We start from the raw sequence: 16,087 nt of genomic DNA on the forward strand, positions 1-16,087 counted from the left end.
GAGTGGGAATGAGGGGCAGAGAAGGTGCAGTACTTTCCAATTTTCCTGGGCACAGGGTAGAAGTGATCAGGAGAGGCTCTGTCAGTGGTGCTTCCTCTCTCAGATGCAATCTCTCCATCAACAATGTGATTTTCAAACTAAAGATCAGCTCTGTAGGTTTGGAGAGATATGGATGGCTTGTATACAGTGGCATGGACTTGTGTAGGTTTAGAGTGGATGTCTGGGAAGGGGTGAGGAGATTGGTCATAGAAAAAGCTGAAATTTTCCTCCCTACCTACCCTAGGAGTCAGAGAATTTCCACATTTTCCCTAAAATCTGGCCAAACCATTGATGTAAATTAACTTTCTGTTCTTTCTGACCGTCCAGTCGGGCCAGAATAACCACGCGTCTGGAGACCAGGGCTGGAGATAGCCACGTTATTGTTTCCTAGCGGATGTTTAGCTGACCAAAGCAGAAGGAAATGAACAGAAGAACTGTGCTACTCAAATGGGATTCTTCAAATTGTCTTTGTAGTTTGGGGGGCTTACCAGGGTGGTTTTGAATAGTTCAACACTTCTTGCGAGGAAATAACCCAGAATCTGGTGGACTATAATGAGGGTGAATAGCATTGAATCCCAAATCACTCCGTTCTTTGGGCATGTATGAAGCACAGAATGCTTAAGGTGCTGTCTGTAGCACTGAATTTTGACCATTATATTTTTCTCCTAGGGGGAGAGCGGACTGCCCGGACTCGATGGGATTGTTGTAAGTTTTCATTTATTTATCGTACACTCGATGGTTTTTGAAGTCAACCTAAAAATTTTGCTCCATGGAACTTAATGTTCTTTGTGACCTTGGACAAGTCACTTCACTTCCTCTGTGTCTGTTACCTCAGCTGCAAAATGGGGATTGAGACTGTGAGCCCGCATGGGACAGGGACTGTGTCCAAACTGTTTTGCTTGTATCCACCCCAGCTCTTCATACAGTGCCTAGCATATAGTAAGCGCTTAACAAATACCATCATCATCATTTCTGTATTGTACTCTCCCAAGCACTTAGTATGTTGTACTGAGCGCTCTGCACATAGTAAATGCTCAATAAACACCATTGACTGATGATGATGATGATGATGGTATTTAAGCGCTTACTACATGCCAAGCACTGTTCTAAGCACTGATGGTATTTGTTAAGCACTTACTGTGTGCCAAGCAGTGTTCCTGGTGCTGGTGTAGATACAGAGTAATCAGGTTGTCCCATATGGGGCTTACAGTCTCAATCACCGTTTTACAGGTAAGGTGACTGTGGCACAGAGAAGTTAAGTGACTTACCCAAAGTCACACAGCTGACAAGTGGCAGAGTCGGGATTAGAACCCACGACCTCTGACTCCCAAGCCCGTGCTCCTTCCACGGAGCCATGCTACTTCTTTTGATGGATTTCTTGATGCTCAGGTGTACTCTTTTACCACATCCCTTGGCATTAATCCTCATTTTTCAGTTGACATCTGAGGCAGACAGGCTAAGTTCCTGGCTAAAGCACATGCCAGCCCATCATCAATGGTATTTATTAAGTGTTTACTGTGTGTAGAGTGCTATACTAAGCGCTGGGGAGAGTGCAGTACAATAAGGTTGTTAGATCTGTTCCTTACCCACAACCCACTCCATAGATCTGACAGTTCACTTCATCCGAGGTGACTCGTTGCTGCTTTACCGTCCGTCTTGAAACAATAATCGTAATTGTGGTATTTGTTAATAATAATGATGGCATTTGTTAAGCGCTTTCTATGTGCGAAGCACTGTTCTAAGCACTTGGGGGGGAATACAAGGTGATCAGGTTGTCTCACGTGGGGCTCACAGTCTTCATCCCCATTTTACAGATGAGGTCACTGAGGCCCAGAGAAGTGAAGTGACTTGCCCAAAGTCACACAGCTGACAAGTAGCCGAGTCGGAATTAGAACCCATGACCTCTGACTCCCAAGCCCGGGCTCTATCCACGAAGCCACGCTGCTTGTCTGATGTGCCAGGCACTGTACTAAGCACTGGGGTGGATCCAAGGAAATTGGTCTGGACACCGTCCCTGTCCCACATGAGGCTCACAGTCTTAATCCCCATTTTACAGACGACTTGCCCAAGGTCACACAGCAGACAAGTGGTGGAGCTGGGATCAGATCCTTCTGACTCCTAGGCTTGTGATCTATCCATTAGGCTACAATGCTTCTCATATTTCGTGTTCTAATTGTAAAACCTTCCTCCGTAGGGTCCAAGAGGGTTTCCCGGCCTGCCGGGATCGCTAGGCCACACGGGATTGCCGGGAGCCCAGGTAAGTGGAAGATCATTCGGAGGTTGGGAATGTCAAGCATCCAGTGGCCCAGAGACTCAGACTAAATGGGTTTATCGCCCACTCCTTCCTTCTCCCACCCTGTCCACATGGACAGGGGGCAGGGGTTGGCATCACGTCCCAGCACGCAGTACCCCTCCCGCTTCCTGGTAGCCCCAATCATTTTCCTCCCCCTCAACGCGTCTGCGTGCTGACCTGAAATCGAACCAGTGTTGCTCTCACTCCAATCCTGTGCCTTCCTAGGGTCCACCGGGTCCGCCCGGCCTCCCAGGGGCCAAGGTAAGTTCCCCGTTGAGAGTCGGTTGGGTTTTCCGGGCTTTGGGAGGGTGGCTTATCCAGGAGATAGCTGGGGAGTTGAGATGGTGGTTTTCTTGGTTTGGGAGGCAGCTTGGTCATTGGTTTATCTTTCTCGCTGCCCCCTCCAGGGTAACATGGGACTGGGATTCCAAGGAGAAAAAGGAGCAAAGGTACGTTGAGCCTGTTCAGAATTGAAAATGCCTGGAAATGGAAATTCTGTTTGCCAGACTCTCGTGTACCCCTGCATATGGCGATAACAACCACCTCCTTCAGTCTGCCTACATCGAGCTAAAGGGAAAATAAACTTGAGTTGAAATGAGCCACTCAGCTAAAGGCAGGGACGGGGCCCTCTCCTGTCCTTTTCTCAATCCTTCAATTGTATTTATCGAGGGCTTGCTGTGTGCTGAGCACTGTGCTAAGTGCTTGGGAGAGTACAGTGTAAAACAGAGTTGGTAGACATGTTCCCTACCTACAGCGAGCTTACACACACTAGAGTCTTTTGTCCTCTAAAATCTAGTTCTCTATAGCCTAGCTTCTACAGTCGTCTGTCCTCTCCCTGTCTCTCTTCCAGACCCTTTTCTGCTCTGTGCCGTGGCTTCTGGATTTTCTCTCGGCTCTTTCCCTCTGACACTTACTTCCTCCCTTCTCATTTCAAGCTCCTGGAAGCCTGCGGCTATTGATTTCTCCTCGGGTTTTTTCTGTCAACTTGCCAAAGATGTGTTCCCTTGTCTGCAAGGAGAGGGCGAGTGATTTCTATAAGGTCACGCAGAGGAAACAAGTCCTCTATTTTTTTTCCAACTTTTTTATGGAATTTGTTAAGGGCTTACTATGTGCCAGGCACTCTTTTAAATTATCCTTCTCTGCGGTTCATTTTTCCTCTTGATTGGCGGAGTGCAGTGTGCATTTAAGACCAGGGTCCCTCCTGGCCACATCCCCAGCTGATTCCAAGCTTCCAGGGTCTTTGGGGACTAAAGCGGTGAAACCTCTGGGCAAACCAGGGCCCCCCCGACATCCAGTCATCTTTTTCCTTTTATCCTTTCACAGGGAGATGTCGGCCTCCCTGGGCCTGCCGGGCCCCCGCCATCCACGGGGGAATTGGAATTTATGGGATTTCCCAAAGGAAAACGAGGCGACCAGGTGGGTACGATCCCCCAAACGCACACCGGAAGGGAACCCGCCCCAAAGAAACCTTGGCCAGTCAGTTGTAATTATTGCACTCTTATTGTGTGCACAGCACTGTACTAAGTGCTTGGGAGAGCACAATATAACATTGGAACAGACACATTCCCTGCCCACAGTGAACTTACAGTCTACAGGAGGAGTCAGACATTAATATAAATAAATTACAGATACGTACCGAAGTGCTGTGGGAGTGGAAGGGGGTAAATCAAGGGAGCAAGTCAGAGTGGTGCAGGAAGGGAGTTGAAGGAAGGAAAAGAGGGCTTAGGGAAGGCTTCTTGGAGATGTATCTTCAATCAGGCTCTGAACCCGGGGACAGTGATTTTCTTTCAGATAGGAGGAAAGAGGGAATTCCAAGTCAGAGGCCGGACATGGGTAGGGGGTTGGCGGCGAGATAGATGAGATGGAAATACAGTAAGAAGGTTAGCAGTAGAGGACTGAAGTGTGTGGGCTGAATTGTAGTAGGAGAGTAGCAAGATGAGGTAAGAAGGGCAGTGGGGAATCAATACTTGTTCTCCCTTCTACTTAGGCTGTGCACCCTATGGGAGATCTGATTATCTTGTGTCTACCCCAGTGCTTAGTACAGTGCTTGACCCATAATTAGCATTTAACAAACATACCCCCAGACCTGGGATTCAGAAGTCCTGGGTTTTAATCCCCCAGCTCCACCAGTTATCTGCTGTGTGAGCTTGGGCAAGTCACTTATTTCTTTGTGCCTCTGTTACCTCATCATCAATCAGTGGTATCTGGTGAGTGCGTATTATGTGCAGAGGGTTGTACTTAGCCCTTGTGAGAGTACAACAGAATTAGCAGACTCATTCCCTGTCTATAATGAGCTTACGTTTTAGAGAAGAGTTTACCGTCATCTCTATTATTCCTCATCTGCAAAATAGGGATTAAATCTGAGAGCCCCATGGAGGACATGGACTGTGTCCAAGCTGATTAGCTTTTACGTATCCGAGGACTTAGTACAATGTCTGATATGTTGTAACAAATTCCATTTTAAAAGAAAGGAGGGGGTAAGTACAGTTCTTGTTCACATGGAGCTCATAGTTTAAGTAAGAGGGAGACTAGGTATTGAATCCCCATTTTACAGATGAAAAAACTGAGGCCTAGAGAAGTTAAGTGACTTGCCCACATTCGCACAGCAGGCAAGTGGCAGAGGTGGAATTAGAAGGCTGATCTTCCGACGCCCAGACCCGGGCTCTTTCCACTGGGATGTACCGCTTCTCTGCCAGTGTCTGCTCCTCCTCTAGCCTTCTGACCCTTGTGGTCTGTAACCTGTCATGGGAAATGTTACTCTCCATTTTGCCCCTGAGAAGGCTAGAGAGAAGGACTTGTTCCATCTCCCTTCACCACCCCTCTGGGATGCGCTGTGGATCACAAGGTTAAATTCTGAGGAAGCTCGGAATCCAGCCCTGGAAACACTTTGCTGACCCGGTTTGACCCCCATCTGCCATTTCTCATTGGATTATTTTGTTTTAACAGGGTGAGCCGGGGGCCGGAGGCATCCCGGGACCTGTGGGCCGCCCTGGTCTGCCTGTAAGTATGCCACTTAGTGCAGAAACCGCCTCCGTTTTACAGTCGGGTTCTGAAAGCCACCGTAAACCCTAGCACTACCGGAGGACCCTTTCCTGAGGAAGTCTATCCAGTTTCCAGCTGGTCCATCACAGCCCCAGACACCCTTATGGCCCATATTTTTCAGCACCAACCCACCCTCTGCCCTGCTTCCTGCCACCGAGGCCCACGGTCCAGTTGCCGTGGCTTTATCGGGGGGAGTCTGGGAGGGGAAACATACTGTGTCTGGAGCTACCCAGGAGAAACGCTCTAAGTGTGGGTGACTTCCACAGAATGTCATCAGCATACTCCCCTGTCTGCCAGGGTGTGAGCGTGTGATATCACCTGCCTGACGTCACGTGCTTTCGCACCATCACTGGCTTCCCTGATTTTGCCCGGACATCCTGCAGGCTTTCCTGGGCCCATTGGCCTCTGTAACACTAATATTTTCCCCTCAGGGCTTCGGAGGTTTCGGAGAAAAAGGAGAAAAAGGAATTCCTGGCCTGCCAGGACCTCGGGTAGGAGATTAAACTGTTATTGGGTGGGTTGGGGGGATTCTCTGAACATTTGTTCCTTCCCTTCTGATTCAGTCAAACCGACGCCCACAGAAAGTTCTTGTTCTTGCTGTTCTGGAAGTCCTCTGCCTGACCCCATCCCTCTTTTGCAGCCATTGCCAAGAAACTCACTGAGTGTATGGCCCTGGTGTAGTGGCTTGATACTGCACAGCAAGATTTGGGAAGGGTCCTTGGGCTGTCAACCGAGCAGTCACCCCCTCTCACTGGCTAGTTAATGTGATCCATCCTCCATTAATGGGATCCATCCTCCACCCCATTCTCACGATCCGTAGGGTTACGGGCCAGGGGAAGAGGTATGTTCAAGGGCTGAACAGATGTCCGAAGGAAGCTCTTGGAATTCCACCACACGGTGGGCGAGATAGAGACGAGGGACCACAGTCCCAGAATGTAGTACTTCTCTTTGAACCCATCTCCAGGTCACCCCCTCAGTTAGAGAGATTCAGCGGCAGGAGGTGAATCACTAAGCTAGACACTTGTAGCAGATTCCCAACTTGATTGCGGTGGGCACTGCTTCTTAAACTGGAGTGTAATGTTTCTAACATGTGTCTTTTCCCCTCGTAGGGACCCACGGGTCTGGAAGGAAGCAGCGGAGGTCCGGGGATTAAGGTATCCGGCTAACTACTCTGCTGTCGTGGAGTACAGTCAGAGTCCACCACATCACTAGCAACAGAGAGACTGTGTGGTTTGGGGATGTTATAATTGTTCTTGATGTGTCCAGTCTCCATCCTCACAAAATGGGGAGGGTGGGTTTGTTGGGACTGTTATCTAGTTTGCCACCAGGTGTTGCCACCAGCCAGTGCTGCCCTGATCATTTTGTTTGATGGCATTTGATTTCCCCAAGGCACAGAGGGAATATGCCCAGTTTGGGTCCGGAGGATGCCAAACTCGGAATGCAATCCAGCGAAGGCTATCGTTTCCCCTTCCGTGGCTCCTGAGGGTGGGATCAGGAGCGGCTTGCCTGGTTATCATAGCCCCATGCCTGATGGACAATCTCTATTCCTCTCTTCCAGGGGTCCTTCGTTAAACGGGCTTCACTAAAGAGGCTAAGTCCAGTACCACCTAAAAGTGGAGGGGGGTCGTTTCTTAGCTCGGGTCCAGTCACAAACTAATGCTCACCTCCTCGTGTGAGTTCATGCCCTGTTCCCCTCTGTGGGGTTCAGTGGAGCCTGCCCTTAGTTCTTCTCCCTGACAACGAAACCTGGCTGGGGCTCCTGTCGAGAGCTCCTAGCCTGTGTCGTGGCCGGGGCTCCTAGCCCACGTCCCTGACGGTTTTTCTGGAAGGGTTTGACCTTCACCTAAATGGGGTTGTGCTTGTTTCACAGGGTCTGCTGGGACCTCCTGGGCTCTCTGGGATGGATGGATTTTCAGGGATGAAGGTAAGGCTGCCACAAGGATAGACAAAGCTCGCTCGCATGCTGACATGTGTGCATGTGTGGGTATATATTGAGGTATCGGTGGTGGGGGAATGGTGGGCACAGAAGACTTCTCATCTATGTGGAAGTCTATGATTTAGAACAGTTGCCAGCATCTGACAGTCTAGAACCAAGGGTGTACACACAATCAATCAATCAATCGTATTTATTGAGCGCTTACTGTGTGCAGAGCACTGTACTAAGCGCTTGGGAAGCACAAGTTGGCAACATACAGAGACAGTCCCTACCCAACAGTGGGCTCACAGTCTAAAAGACACAGCCCTTGCATGGTTGATGAGAACACATGACCATAAGCCATGCCATTGTGAGTCAGATCAAGAAATCCCTCCCAGTGTTGTCTGCCGGCGGGAATGCCCAAGTGCCTGGAGGAACAGAGTGTGGTTACCCTCGCTACACCATCCATCGCAGTGATGGAGCACCTACTTGGTACAGAACATTCCACTTTGCGTTTGGGAGCGTACAAAAGAGTTAAAAGACATAAATCCATCAAATTGTATTTATTGAGCACTTACTGTGTGCCGAGCGGTGTACTAAGCACTTGGGAGCATACAGTATAACAATAAAGACACATTCCCTGCCCACAATGAGCTTGCAATCTAGAGAAAGACTTGCTGTAATTCTTAATTTTTTTTTCAATGCCCATGAGATATTTTGTATTCTTGAGAACTATTTTATGGTATTTGTTAAGCTCAGTTCTGGTCACTTCTATTCATCCAAAGTACATTGGCTTCAAACTTCTTATTTTTGCCAATCGCTTCTGCCCACGCAAATTTCACATACTCCCCTACCTGTATGTGTGTCTCCCCACCTTGACTGTAAGCTCCTGGAGGGCAGCGATCTTGTCTACCAACTCTTTTGTACTCTAATCTCCCAAGCGCTTAGTACAGTGACCTGCACACAGTAAAAGCTGATGAAATACTATGGATTGTCTTGTTACCCACTTGCTGGGAGAAGAAATGTTTCTTTCTGTTTGTTTTAAAGTTGATCCTTTCAAGCTTCGGGGGCTTGCCCACTCCCCTGCCCATCCTGCTGTTGCAGGTGTTTGGGGGACCACTTTCTCCTGTCCCTCGCACTGCCCAGCTATTTACAGACAGAACTTTGAATTCCTTCCTCCCACACCTGACACCCCAAAACATTACTTCATAGAGGGGCATGGCAGAGATGGGTTGGCGCCAGTTTGTTTACTAGGTGCTTAATATAGCACTCAATAAATATTTTTGATGGATTTTGCCCATCCTGTAGTAGCCAACAAAGTGCTCCTTGCCACAAGGTCTTTTCTCTGGAATCTGGGGAGGGGGGTGGAAGGGGGACCAACCCCCAAAGGGTGAGAAGAAGCCGCCTCAGTGAGTCTCACATTTCCAGGGAGACAGGGGTGAGTCCGGACTGCCGGGTCCCACGGTTTTCGTCGACATGGAAGGCGCTGTCATCTCCGGTGAGTGTTTGGATGGAGATTTGGGGGAAGACATTCAGCAGATGTTCCATCTGCAGGTCCCGCAGCCCCGGGGGATTTGCTCTCCGGAATCTCCGGAACCGTCCCGGGGGGGTCCCACCGGGCCCCTTGTCCAAGCTCCTGCTAACCACTGACCTCCTTCCATGGGTGGGAGGCAGAAGGTTCAGGCCATCCTGCCAAGCAGAGCCGGTCAGAGGGCTCCTGCAATCACGGGAGCAGTTTGGGCGAGCTCAGAGGAGGGAGCTCAGGGTGACGTGGCCCTGCCTGAGGCAGCAGATGGTCAAGGATGTGCCCGGGATCCTGGCTGTGTTGATAGGAGAGATAGGGCTGCAGAGGTTGGGGTCAGAGGTCATCAGTAAGACCAACCCCATTTTGCTCCCCGGGCTCTGCATTGCGGGCAGGCTTTTGGCACAAGGTTCCCGCCCCGTGGGGAGGACTTTCCTGCCTGCCGGCTGCCCCTGCACCCTCCTCTGAGGACCTCCGGTTCTGACTGCTCTCCCAATAGGTTCTCCTGGAGATCCAGGGCAGCCGGGCCGCAAGGGGCCTAAAGGAGACACTGGATTTCAGGGAGGCCCCGGGCTCCCGGGCTCCCCCGGCTTGTCCTTGTTCCTGCCAGGTGAGTGGCCGCCACCCCGGAATATATACTTGGGAAATCACCCCAGTTTAAGGGTTGGGAGGGTGTGGGGGGTGGGCTTCCACCCCCAGCCAGGATAGAGTACTGGCAGTCAGCTAGTCAATCATATTTATTGAGCGCTTACTGTGTGCAGAGCACTGTACTAAGCACTTGGGAGAAGACAATATGCAATAGAACAGACACATACCCTTCCCACAGCGAGCTTACGGTCTAGAGGGAGGGAGTGGCACGGTTCCTGTTGGGGCCCTGGGCCGGGAAGGTGGGTCTGCAGGGAGGCTTCGAGGGACCGGGTAACAGGCGCCAATCCATCTCATCAATCTTGCCCTGACCCCTCACCCATGTCCTGCCTCTGGCCTGGAATGCCCTCCCTACCTCAATTCTGTACTCTCCCCCTCTTCCAAACGTGATTGAAGGCACATCTCCTCCAAGAGGCCTTCCCTGACTAAGCCCTTCTTTCCTCTTCTCCCACTCCCTTCTGCAGCGCCCTGACTTGCTCTCTTTATTCGTCCCACCTCCCAGCCCCACAGCACTTGTGTTCATATCTATAAATGATTTCTATTAATGTTAATCTCCCCCTCTAGACTATAATCTTCTTTGTGGGCATCTTTTTATTGTTATATTGTACTCTCCTAAGCACTTAGTACAGTGCTGTGCACACAGTAAGCACTCAGTAAATATAACTGAAGGAAATGAATGAATAAACAAATGAACAATCCCCTTGGTTCCACTGTTCCACCGCATCCTGTCCTGACCTGACCCAGCACCTGGAAGCTCAGGCTCACGGAGGGGCCCAATGCCTAGTCTCCCGGGATCCCGGGATCCGCTAGGGTTCAGATATCCCAGGCCCCCTTGGGGGGTTTCCTGCTGTCTTGGCACAGGGATGGCTTATGCTGTCAGCAGAAAGATCTCTATACCTCAGCCTGCTGCTCTGGGATTGGATAGATCAATCAGTCGGTGGTATTTATTGAGCATTTATTGTGTGCAGAGCACTGTACTAAGCACTTGGGAGAGTACAGTATAACAGACACATTCCCTGCCCACAACAAGCTTACAGTCTAGAGGGGGAGACAGACAATGATATAAACAAATTAACTGTGGCTATGTACATGCTGTGGGGTTGACGAGGGTAGGTTTGACCAAAGGGAGCAAGTCGGGGTGATGCAGAAGAAGTGGGAGAAGAGGAAATACGAACTTAGTCAGGGAAGGCCTCTTGGAGGATATAGGCCTTCAGTAAGGCTTAATTGAAGGTGGGGATTGCAATTGTCTGGGGTTACGAAAAGGATGGGGGTTCCAGGCCAGAAGTAGGCGAGAGAGATGAGATCGAGGTAGAGTTAGTAAGTAGGTTGGCAGTAGAGGAGCGAAGATACTTCCCTCCTCCTCCTCCTCCTCTCCTTTCTCATCTGTCCCCACTTCCCATCAGTGGAGTAAGGGCTCAGAGCATCCCCGGGGGATGGAGTGGGACAATCACCAGAGTTTCTCGGTTCTGTTTTCCTTCCAGGCCCCCGTGGCCCATTGGGACCCCAAGGCCTTACTGGAGTGAAGGGGAAGCGGGGAGAGCCAGGCAACAGCACGTTGGGATTGGCCGGCATTCCTGGCCGAGATGGGCAGCCGGGGCCACCGGGGCCACCGGGACTCCCTGGTAAGTGTCCCATGCTGAGGGAGGGGCTTCCAAACCCCAGACCAGGGCCACTGCAGGGCTTTGGCATCCAAAACCCCACTCCTGGGGAGCTGGTCTCTGGGCAGGCTTCTTACCAACCAAGCCAGGTATCCCGCCTCCCCTGTTCTTTTACGCGAGCCCCCTTTATGCCCTCCTGGGGGGCTGGGGAGGATATGGGGTCTGGGGACCCCAAGGTTCACGATCAGAGTGGCTTCCGGTTAGTCTTGCATCCTGGCTTCAGACCCACAGAGCTTTGGGCAGTCAGTCCCCTCTGCCGTCCTGCCCGCTAAAGCCATCCTCATCTTCCTCTGGCTCTTTCTTTTCCTTGCCTGCAGGATCAGGATTTTCAACTGGGGCAATCCAGAGATCAGAGCATGGGTTGCCTGGGAAACTGGGCGAGCGGGGTCAACCCGGAGGCATTGGGCCTAAGGGTTTTAAAGGTGAGTGGTACAAGCCGCCCCCCATCCCTCGGTCCTTTGTGGCACTTGAAACGAGGAAGTCAGATGCCTATGGGGGCTTGGAAGGGGTGTAAGATTTTGATTTTCAGTTTCCTTGTGCAGGTTTGTACGCATCCAATTTCTCAGGCCGTGGGAATTCTGGGAATTCTGGGAACCTCAAGCAAAGTGGCATTGACCAACTGTCGTTATTCAGTGGTTGATTGCTCACCTTGTGAATCACCTGGGCCAATCAGGGCTTGCTTCTCCCTCTCCCTCCCCCCCCCCACCCCCCCATACTGCTGGAAAATGGAAGTGCTGTGGAAGCCACAACAAGATCAGCTAGCTTGAACCACATTTGTTAGCTCAGACATAGTGAAATTAGCTTAGGGCTGAGACCAATGCCTTTGGCTAAACTGCATCCTATAAATGACTTGAGCCCAGGGGACCCAGGGGAGAATGCTTGGGAAAGCATTCCTGGGTTAGCCACTGGCTTCCCATGGGCTCACCTCCAAACGTCCCTGTGCTTCCTTGGGCCTCCTTGGACTTCCCTGGACCTCTCCTGACCTGTCTCATGGGAGGTGGAAATCAGCCCTTCCTGGGCTGCTTTTTCTGGCCTGGAGGTCTTGTCCTTTGGGTCAGGAGGTGTGCTGCTCTCTGTTTCTCCCCCATCCTCCCCACAAGGACCACCCAAGCAGTAAGCAGGGTGCCCCTTCCCTCTCCCCTCCCTCAGTCGGCTAATCCCTGCCTGTTTTTTAGGGGATCCTGGTGATTGTGCGTGCAATGGAGGAAACACCGACTACGGCCGTTTGGGTGAACCAGGCCCTCCAGGGGAGCCGGGCCTCCGGGGAATTCAGGGCTCAAAAGGATTGAGGGGCGACCCAGGCTCACGGGGGAACCAGGGGCTGAAAGGACCTCCGGTGAGTGGAGAAGGGATGGAATCATCTGAGGGAGTTGGGGGCGGTGCTGGGGCAGGCAAGGAGCAGACTCATTTCCTCCAGCCACAGTTCTGTTTTTACAAACCATCACACACCCTTCTCCCTTCAATCAGTCAATGACATTTACTGAGAGCTTACTTTGTGCAGAGGTCGCAATTGAATGCTTGGGAGGGCCCAGTAAAATAAAGTTGGTAGGCATGATCTCTGCGCACAGGCAGTCTCCTTTCTAGAGGGGGAGACCGACACTGAAATAAATTACAGATAGGGGAAGTGGGAAGGAATAAGTATATATATATACTTATATTTATAGGTGCTGTGGGGCTGAAGGTGGGGTGAATACCAAGTGTTTAAGGGATAAAAGTCCTGAAATAAATTACAGATAAGGAAAGTGGGAGAGAATAAGGAGGGGTGTGTGTGTGTGTATGGATATTTCTATACATATATATGCTGTGGGGCTGAAGATGGGGTGAATACCAAGTGTTTAAGGAGTAACCTTCATGTCAGGCTTACTCACACCTCCCTTCTCTCCCTTTCCTCCCCAACCATCATAACGTCGTCGTCCGTCCGTCCCCCCCCCCCCCCCCCAAAAAAAAATTACATACCATCTCTATCATGCCAGGGATGAAGTTAGGGGAGTAGAGGAAGTGTGCTAAGCTTATTGGAGTAATTAGCTTATTGGAGTAATTCTTAAGGAGGAGATGGATTCCATACTGCACTGTGATCATTCTGCTTGTCATTAAGCGCCCTCGAGGAGCTTCAGTCTATAAACTGTCCAGAATTCTCAGGCTTCACCTGCCAGGAGAGCTGAATGAGAGGGATCTAGGTTTGTGGAAGCCAAAGGACGTTGGGAACTGGCTTCACTGGCTGAGGGCGGCGACCATGGCCATACCCCTGCCCCTCCTTCACCACCTCCGTCTTTGTCTCCCTGGCAGGCTCTGCTTGGAGCTCCAGGTTCGCCAGGCCCCAAGGGACAGAAAGGGGAGCCCAGCTTCACCCCGGGCACAGTCGTGAGGGGGGACCCCGGAGAGGTCGGCCTCAGGGGCCCTTCTGGCGTCCCGGGGACTCCGGGCCGAGATGGACAGCCGGGTTTACCCGGCAAACCGGGCTTACCGGTAAGTTCACCCTGGGATGGTGGGGGTCTGGACCGGACTCTCCTTGGAGTTAGGATTAAGGAGCTACCATCCATGTCTCCCCCATATAGGGGCCCCGCCGTCTTTTCCCCTCACTACTAGTGTCATCAGTCTTTTGTTGTCGTGGTGATGGTTATTGCCATTTCACCCAATCGGTGATTCCCCGACTATACACCGTTCCCTGAAAACCCCCCAGAAGAGGCTTTGGGATGGCTCTGGCATCTGCCTGGCCGCAGGAGTAGTTGGGTTCAACCGGCTGCTGAAGGGCCTCCCAGATTGAACGGCTTCCACCCGGCTCCACATCCCGTCCCTTACTCGGGGGGCACCCTTCCGGAGACCCTACAAGAGGTTGTCTTCCACCCTGCCTGGATGGAAGTTTCCGAGGGGAGCCCACCCAGAGAGCAGACGGAACCAGGGGTTTCCCGTTCAGCTCTTGGCCGGGGTCCTGGGTTCCAGTTCCACTGGGTCAGTGGACATCCAAGGAGGTGTCCTGGGGGTGGAGCTCGAACTAGGTTTTGAGGGTGGAGCAGAGAGGTGGGATTCCCAGCTTGAAGCATTTAAGGCCTCCAGACAGACCCATCTTCCCCTGAGAAGACAGAACCCAGATCTGTCAGGTGTCCCCTGGTGCCTGGCTTCTGGGACTTGGGGACCATAGGTCACCAAGCTGGCAGAGGGGACGTGGACTTGTATGGAGAGATATTCCCATAGAACCGTTGGCCTTAAACATTACAAATCCTGAATAGATCATCCTGACTATCCTAAAAATCCTATCTAATTTAACTTCAGATATTGAAACAGTAACTGGGGCTTTCAATCAGTCATATTTATTGAGTGCTTACTGTGTACAGAGTGCTGTACTAAGCGCTGGGGAGAACACAGCAGTAAACATACGCATTCTCTGCTCACGATGAGTTTACAGTCTAGAGGCCTTTAAAACTCTATTTTACATTTGAGGAAATTGAGGCACAGAGAAGTTAAGTGACTTGCCTCAGGTCACACAGTAGGCAAGTGGCGGAGCCGGAGTGAGAACCCAGGCCCGGACACTTTCCACTAGGCCATGCCACTTCCCAAAATAGATGAGTTATTTTGGCACCCAAGAACTTTCTGAACAGATCCTATCTCCCAGACTTCAGCACTTGTAGCTGAGCTCCCAGGGCCGGACGGTGGTGGGGTATCACATTTTCTGGAAGACAGAACCCACGTGAACCCACAATTGGACAGGGACTGGAGCGACCACTTAATTCCCCAGTCTGAACCGGTGGTCAGGCAGGGATCAGGGGCTCCAGAGACTTGCTGATGCTTTCCAAAGAGCATTCCAATTCAGCCAGAAAACGTGGGTCCCATTGGATTACACTACCTCATTTGTAAGCCAGCCCGGGCCTGCAAAAATTTGGGTGAAGGATCAGACGTTTTGACCCAAGGTGAAGCTACAGGTGCTGGACTTTTTTGATCTTTTTCATATGGTATTTAAGTCCTTACTGTGCGCTAGGCACTGTATTAAGCACTGGGGTAGATACAAACTTATCAGGTTGGACACAGTCCTCGTCCCATGTGGGGCTCACAGTCTTAATCCCCATTTTACATTTTGAGGTAACCGAGGCGCAGGTACGTGACTTGCCCAAAGTCACCCAGCAGATGAGTGGAGGAACGGGGATTAGAACCCAGGTTCCTAATGGGGTTGTTGCTTTTCAAGGCCAGGAGTCTCAAGCCAGGGCCCAGGGTGGCAGGGTGACGGGAGGGTGGGCTGGGTGAAATCTGTCCCACTAGTGATACTGACACTTTTTTTTTCTGCAATGGGCAGGGTGACGGTGGATTTGGCTTTCCCGGCGAGAGAGGCCTGCCGGGTTCTGTTGGCCCCACGGGTGCCCCGGGTCTCTCGGGGCCACCGGGGCCGGGGTTCCCTGGAGCAGCTGGCATCCGGGGGGTGCCCGGCGACCCTGGAATCGATGGGTTTCCCGGCCCGCCAGGTCTCCCCGGACCTCCAGGTAAGGTTCTGGAAAGAGGAAGAGAAGACCAGCACGGAAGCTGGCTTCTCCTGCCCGGATTTTTCCGTCTTAGGACTCGGTCTACCTCACTGGGATGTACGGGAGCTGCCCTGCCACTGCCTGGCTGTTAAAACTTTTATAACTGGCTTGTAAAAAGAAGCGTGGGACCCCGGACCTTGTGACCCACTGGCCCACTCCGGCCCTGCCGCTTCTCCTTGTCACTGCCAAGCTCTGGGCAGGGGCCGCGGTAGGGAGGCGGTAGGGTGGGTCTGGATCGTCCCACTAGGCCCAAGAGCCCGGGGACGGTAATGGGCACCTCACGGATACCACGATCGTCATTATCTGGAAAGGGCTCAGGTCCGAGACGCGGCCTCCTCGCCTCGGGCAGAGGCTCCCCTCCCTCGATCTCCCCGCATGATCTGTGCCAGCTGCGGAAACGGTCCTTTTAACTCGAGCGCCCGCTTCCCCTCTCTGCTGCCGCTTTTTTAATAAGCTGTTTTGGCT

The 16,087-nt window shown here is 51.7% G+C and overlaps 1 protein-coding gene across 3 annotated transcripts in view; it reads left to right on the forward strand.

The window, feature by feature from the left end:
• The window catches only part of COL4A6 (collagen type IV alpha 6 chain), a 181,475-nt gene that overhangs the window by 145,586 nt on the left and 19,802 nt on the right, over positions 1-16,087 (forward strand). For all 3 annotated transcript variants that reach the window (XM_038748142.1, XM_038748143.1, XM_038748144.1), the window contains exons 8-23: positions 709-744; positions 2,234-2,296; positions 2,558-2,593; positions 2,740-2,781; positions 3,656-3,748; positions 5,279-5,332; positions 5,806-5,865; positions 6,484-6,528; positions 7,245-7,298; positions 8,718-8,787; positions 9,311-9,421; positions 10,938-11,078; positions 11,432-11,536; positions 12,290-12,450; positions 13,401-13,580; positions 15,400-15,583. In XM_038748142.1, the coding sequence (XP_038604070.1) occupies positions 709-744; positions 2,234-2,296; positions 2,558-2,593; positions 2,740-2,781; positions 3,656-3,748; positions 5,279-5,332; positions 5,806-5,865; positions 6,484-6,528; positions 7,245-7,298; positions 8,718-8,787; positions 9,311-9,421; positions 10,938-11,078; positions 11,432-11,536; positions 12,290-12,450; positions 13,401-13,580; positions 15,400-15,583 (1,435 nt within the window). The remainder of the gene's footprint in view (positions 1-708; positions 745-2,233; positions 2,297-2,557; positions 2,594-2,739; positions 2,782-3,655; positions 3,749-5,278; positions 5,333-5,805; positions 5,866-6,483; positions 6,529-7,244; positions 7,299-8,717; positions 8,788-9,310; positions 9,422-10,937; positions 11,079-11,431; positions 11,537-12,289; positions 12,451-13,400; positions 13,581-15,399; positions 15,584-16,087) is intronic.

Source organism: Tachyglossus aculeatus, chromosome 6 (genome assembly GCF_015852505.1).
Source record: "Tachyglossus aculeatus isolate mTacAcu1 chromosome 6, mTacAcu1.pri, whole genome shotgun sequence".
NCBI classification, from domain to species: domain Eukaryota; kingdom Metazoa; phylum Chordata; class Mammalia; order Monotremata; family Tachyglossidae; genus Tachyglossus; species Tachyglossus aculeatus.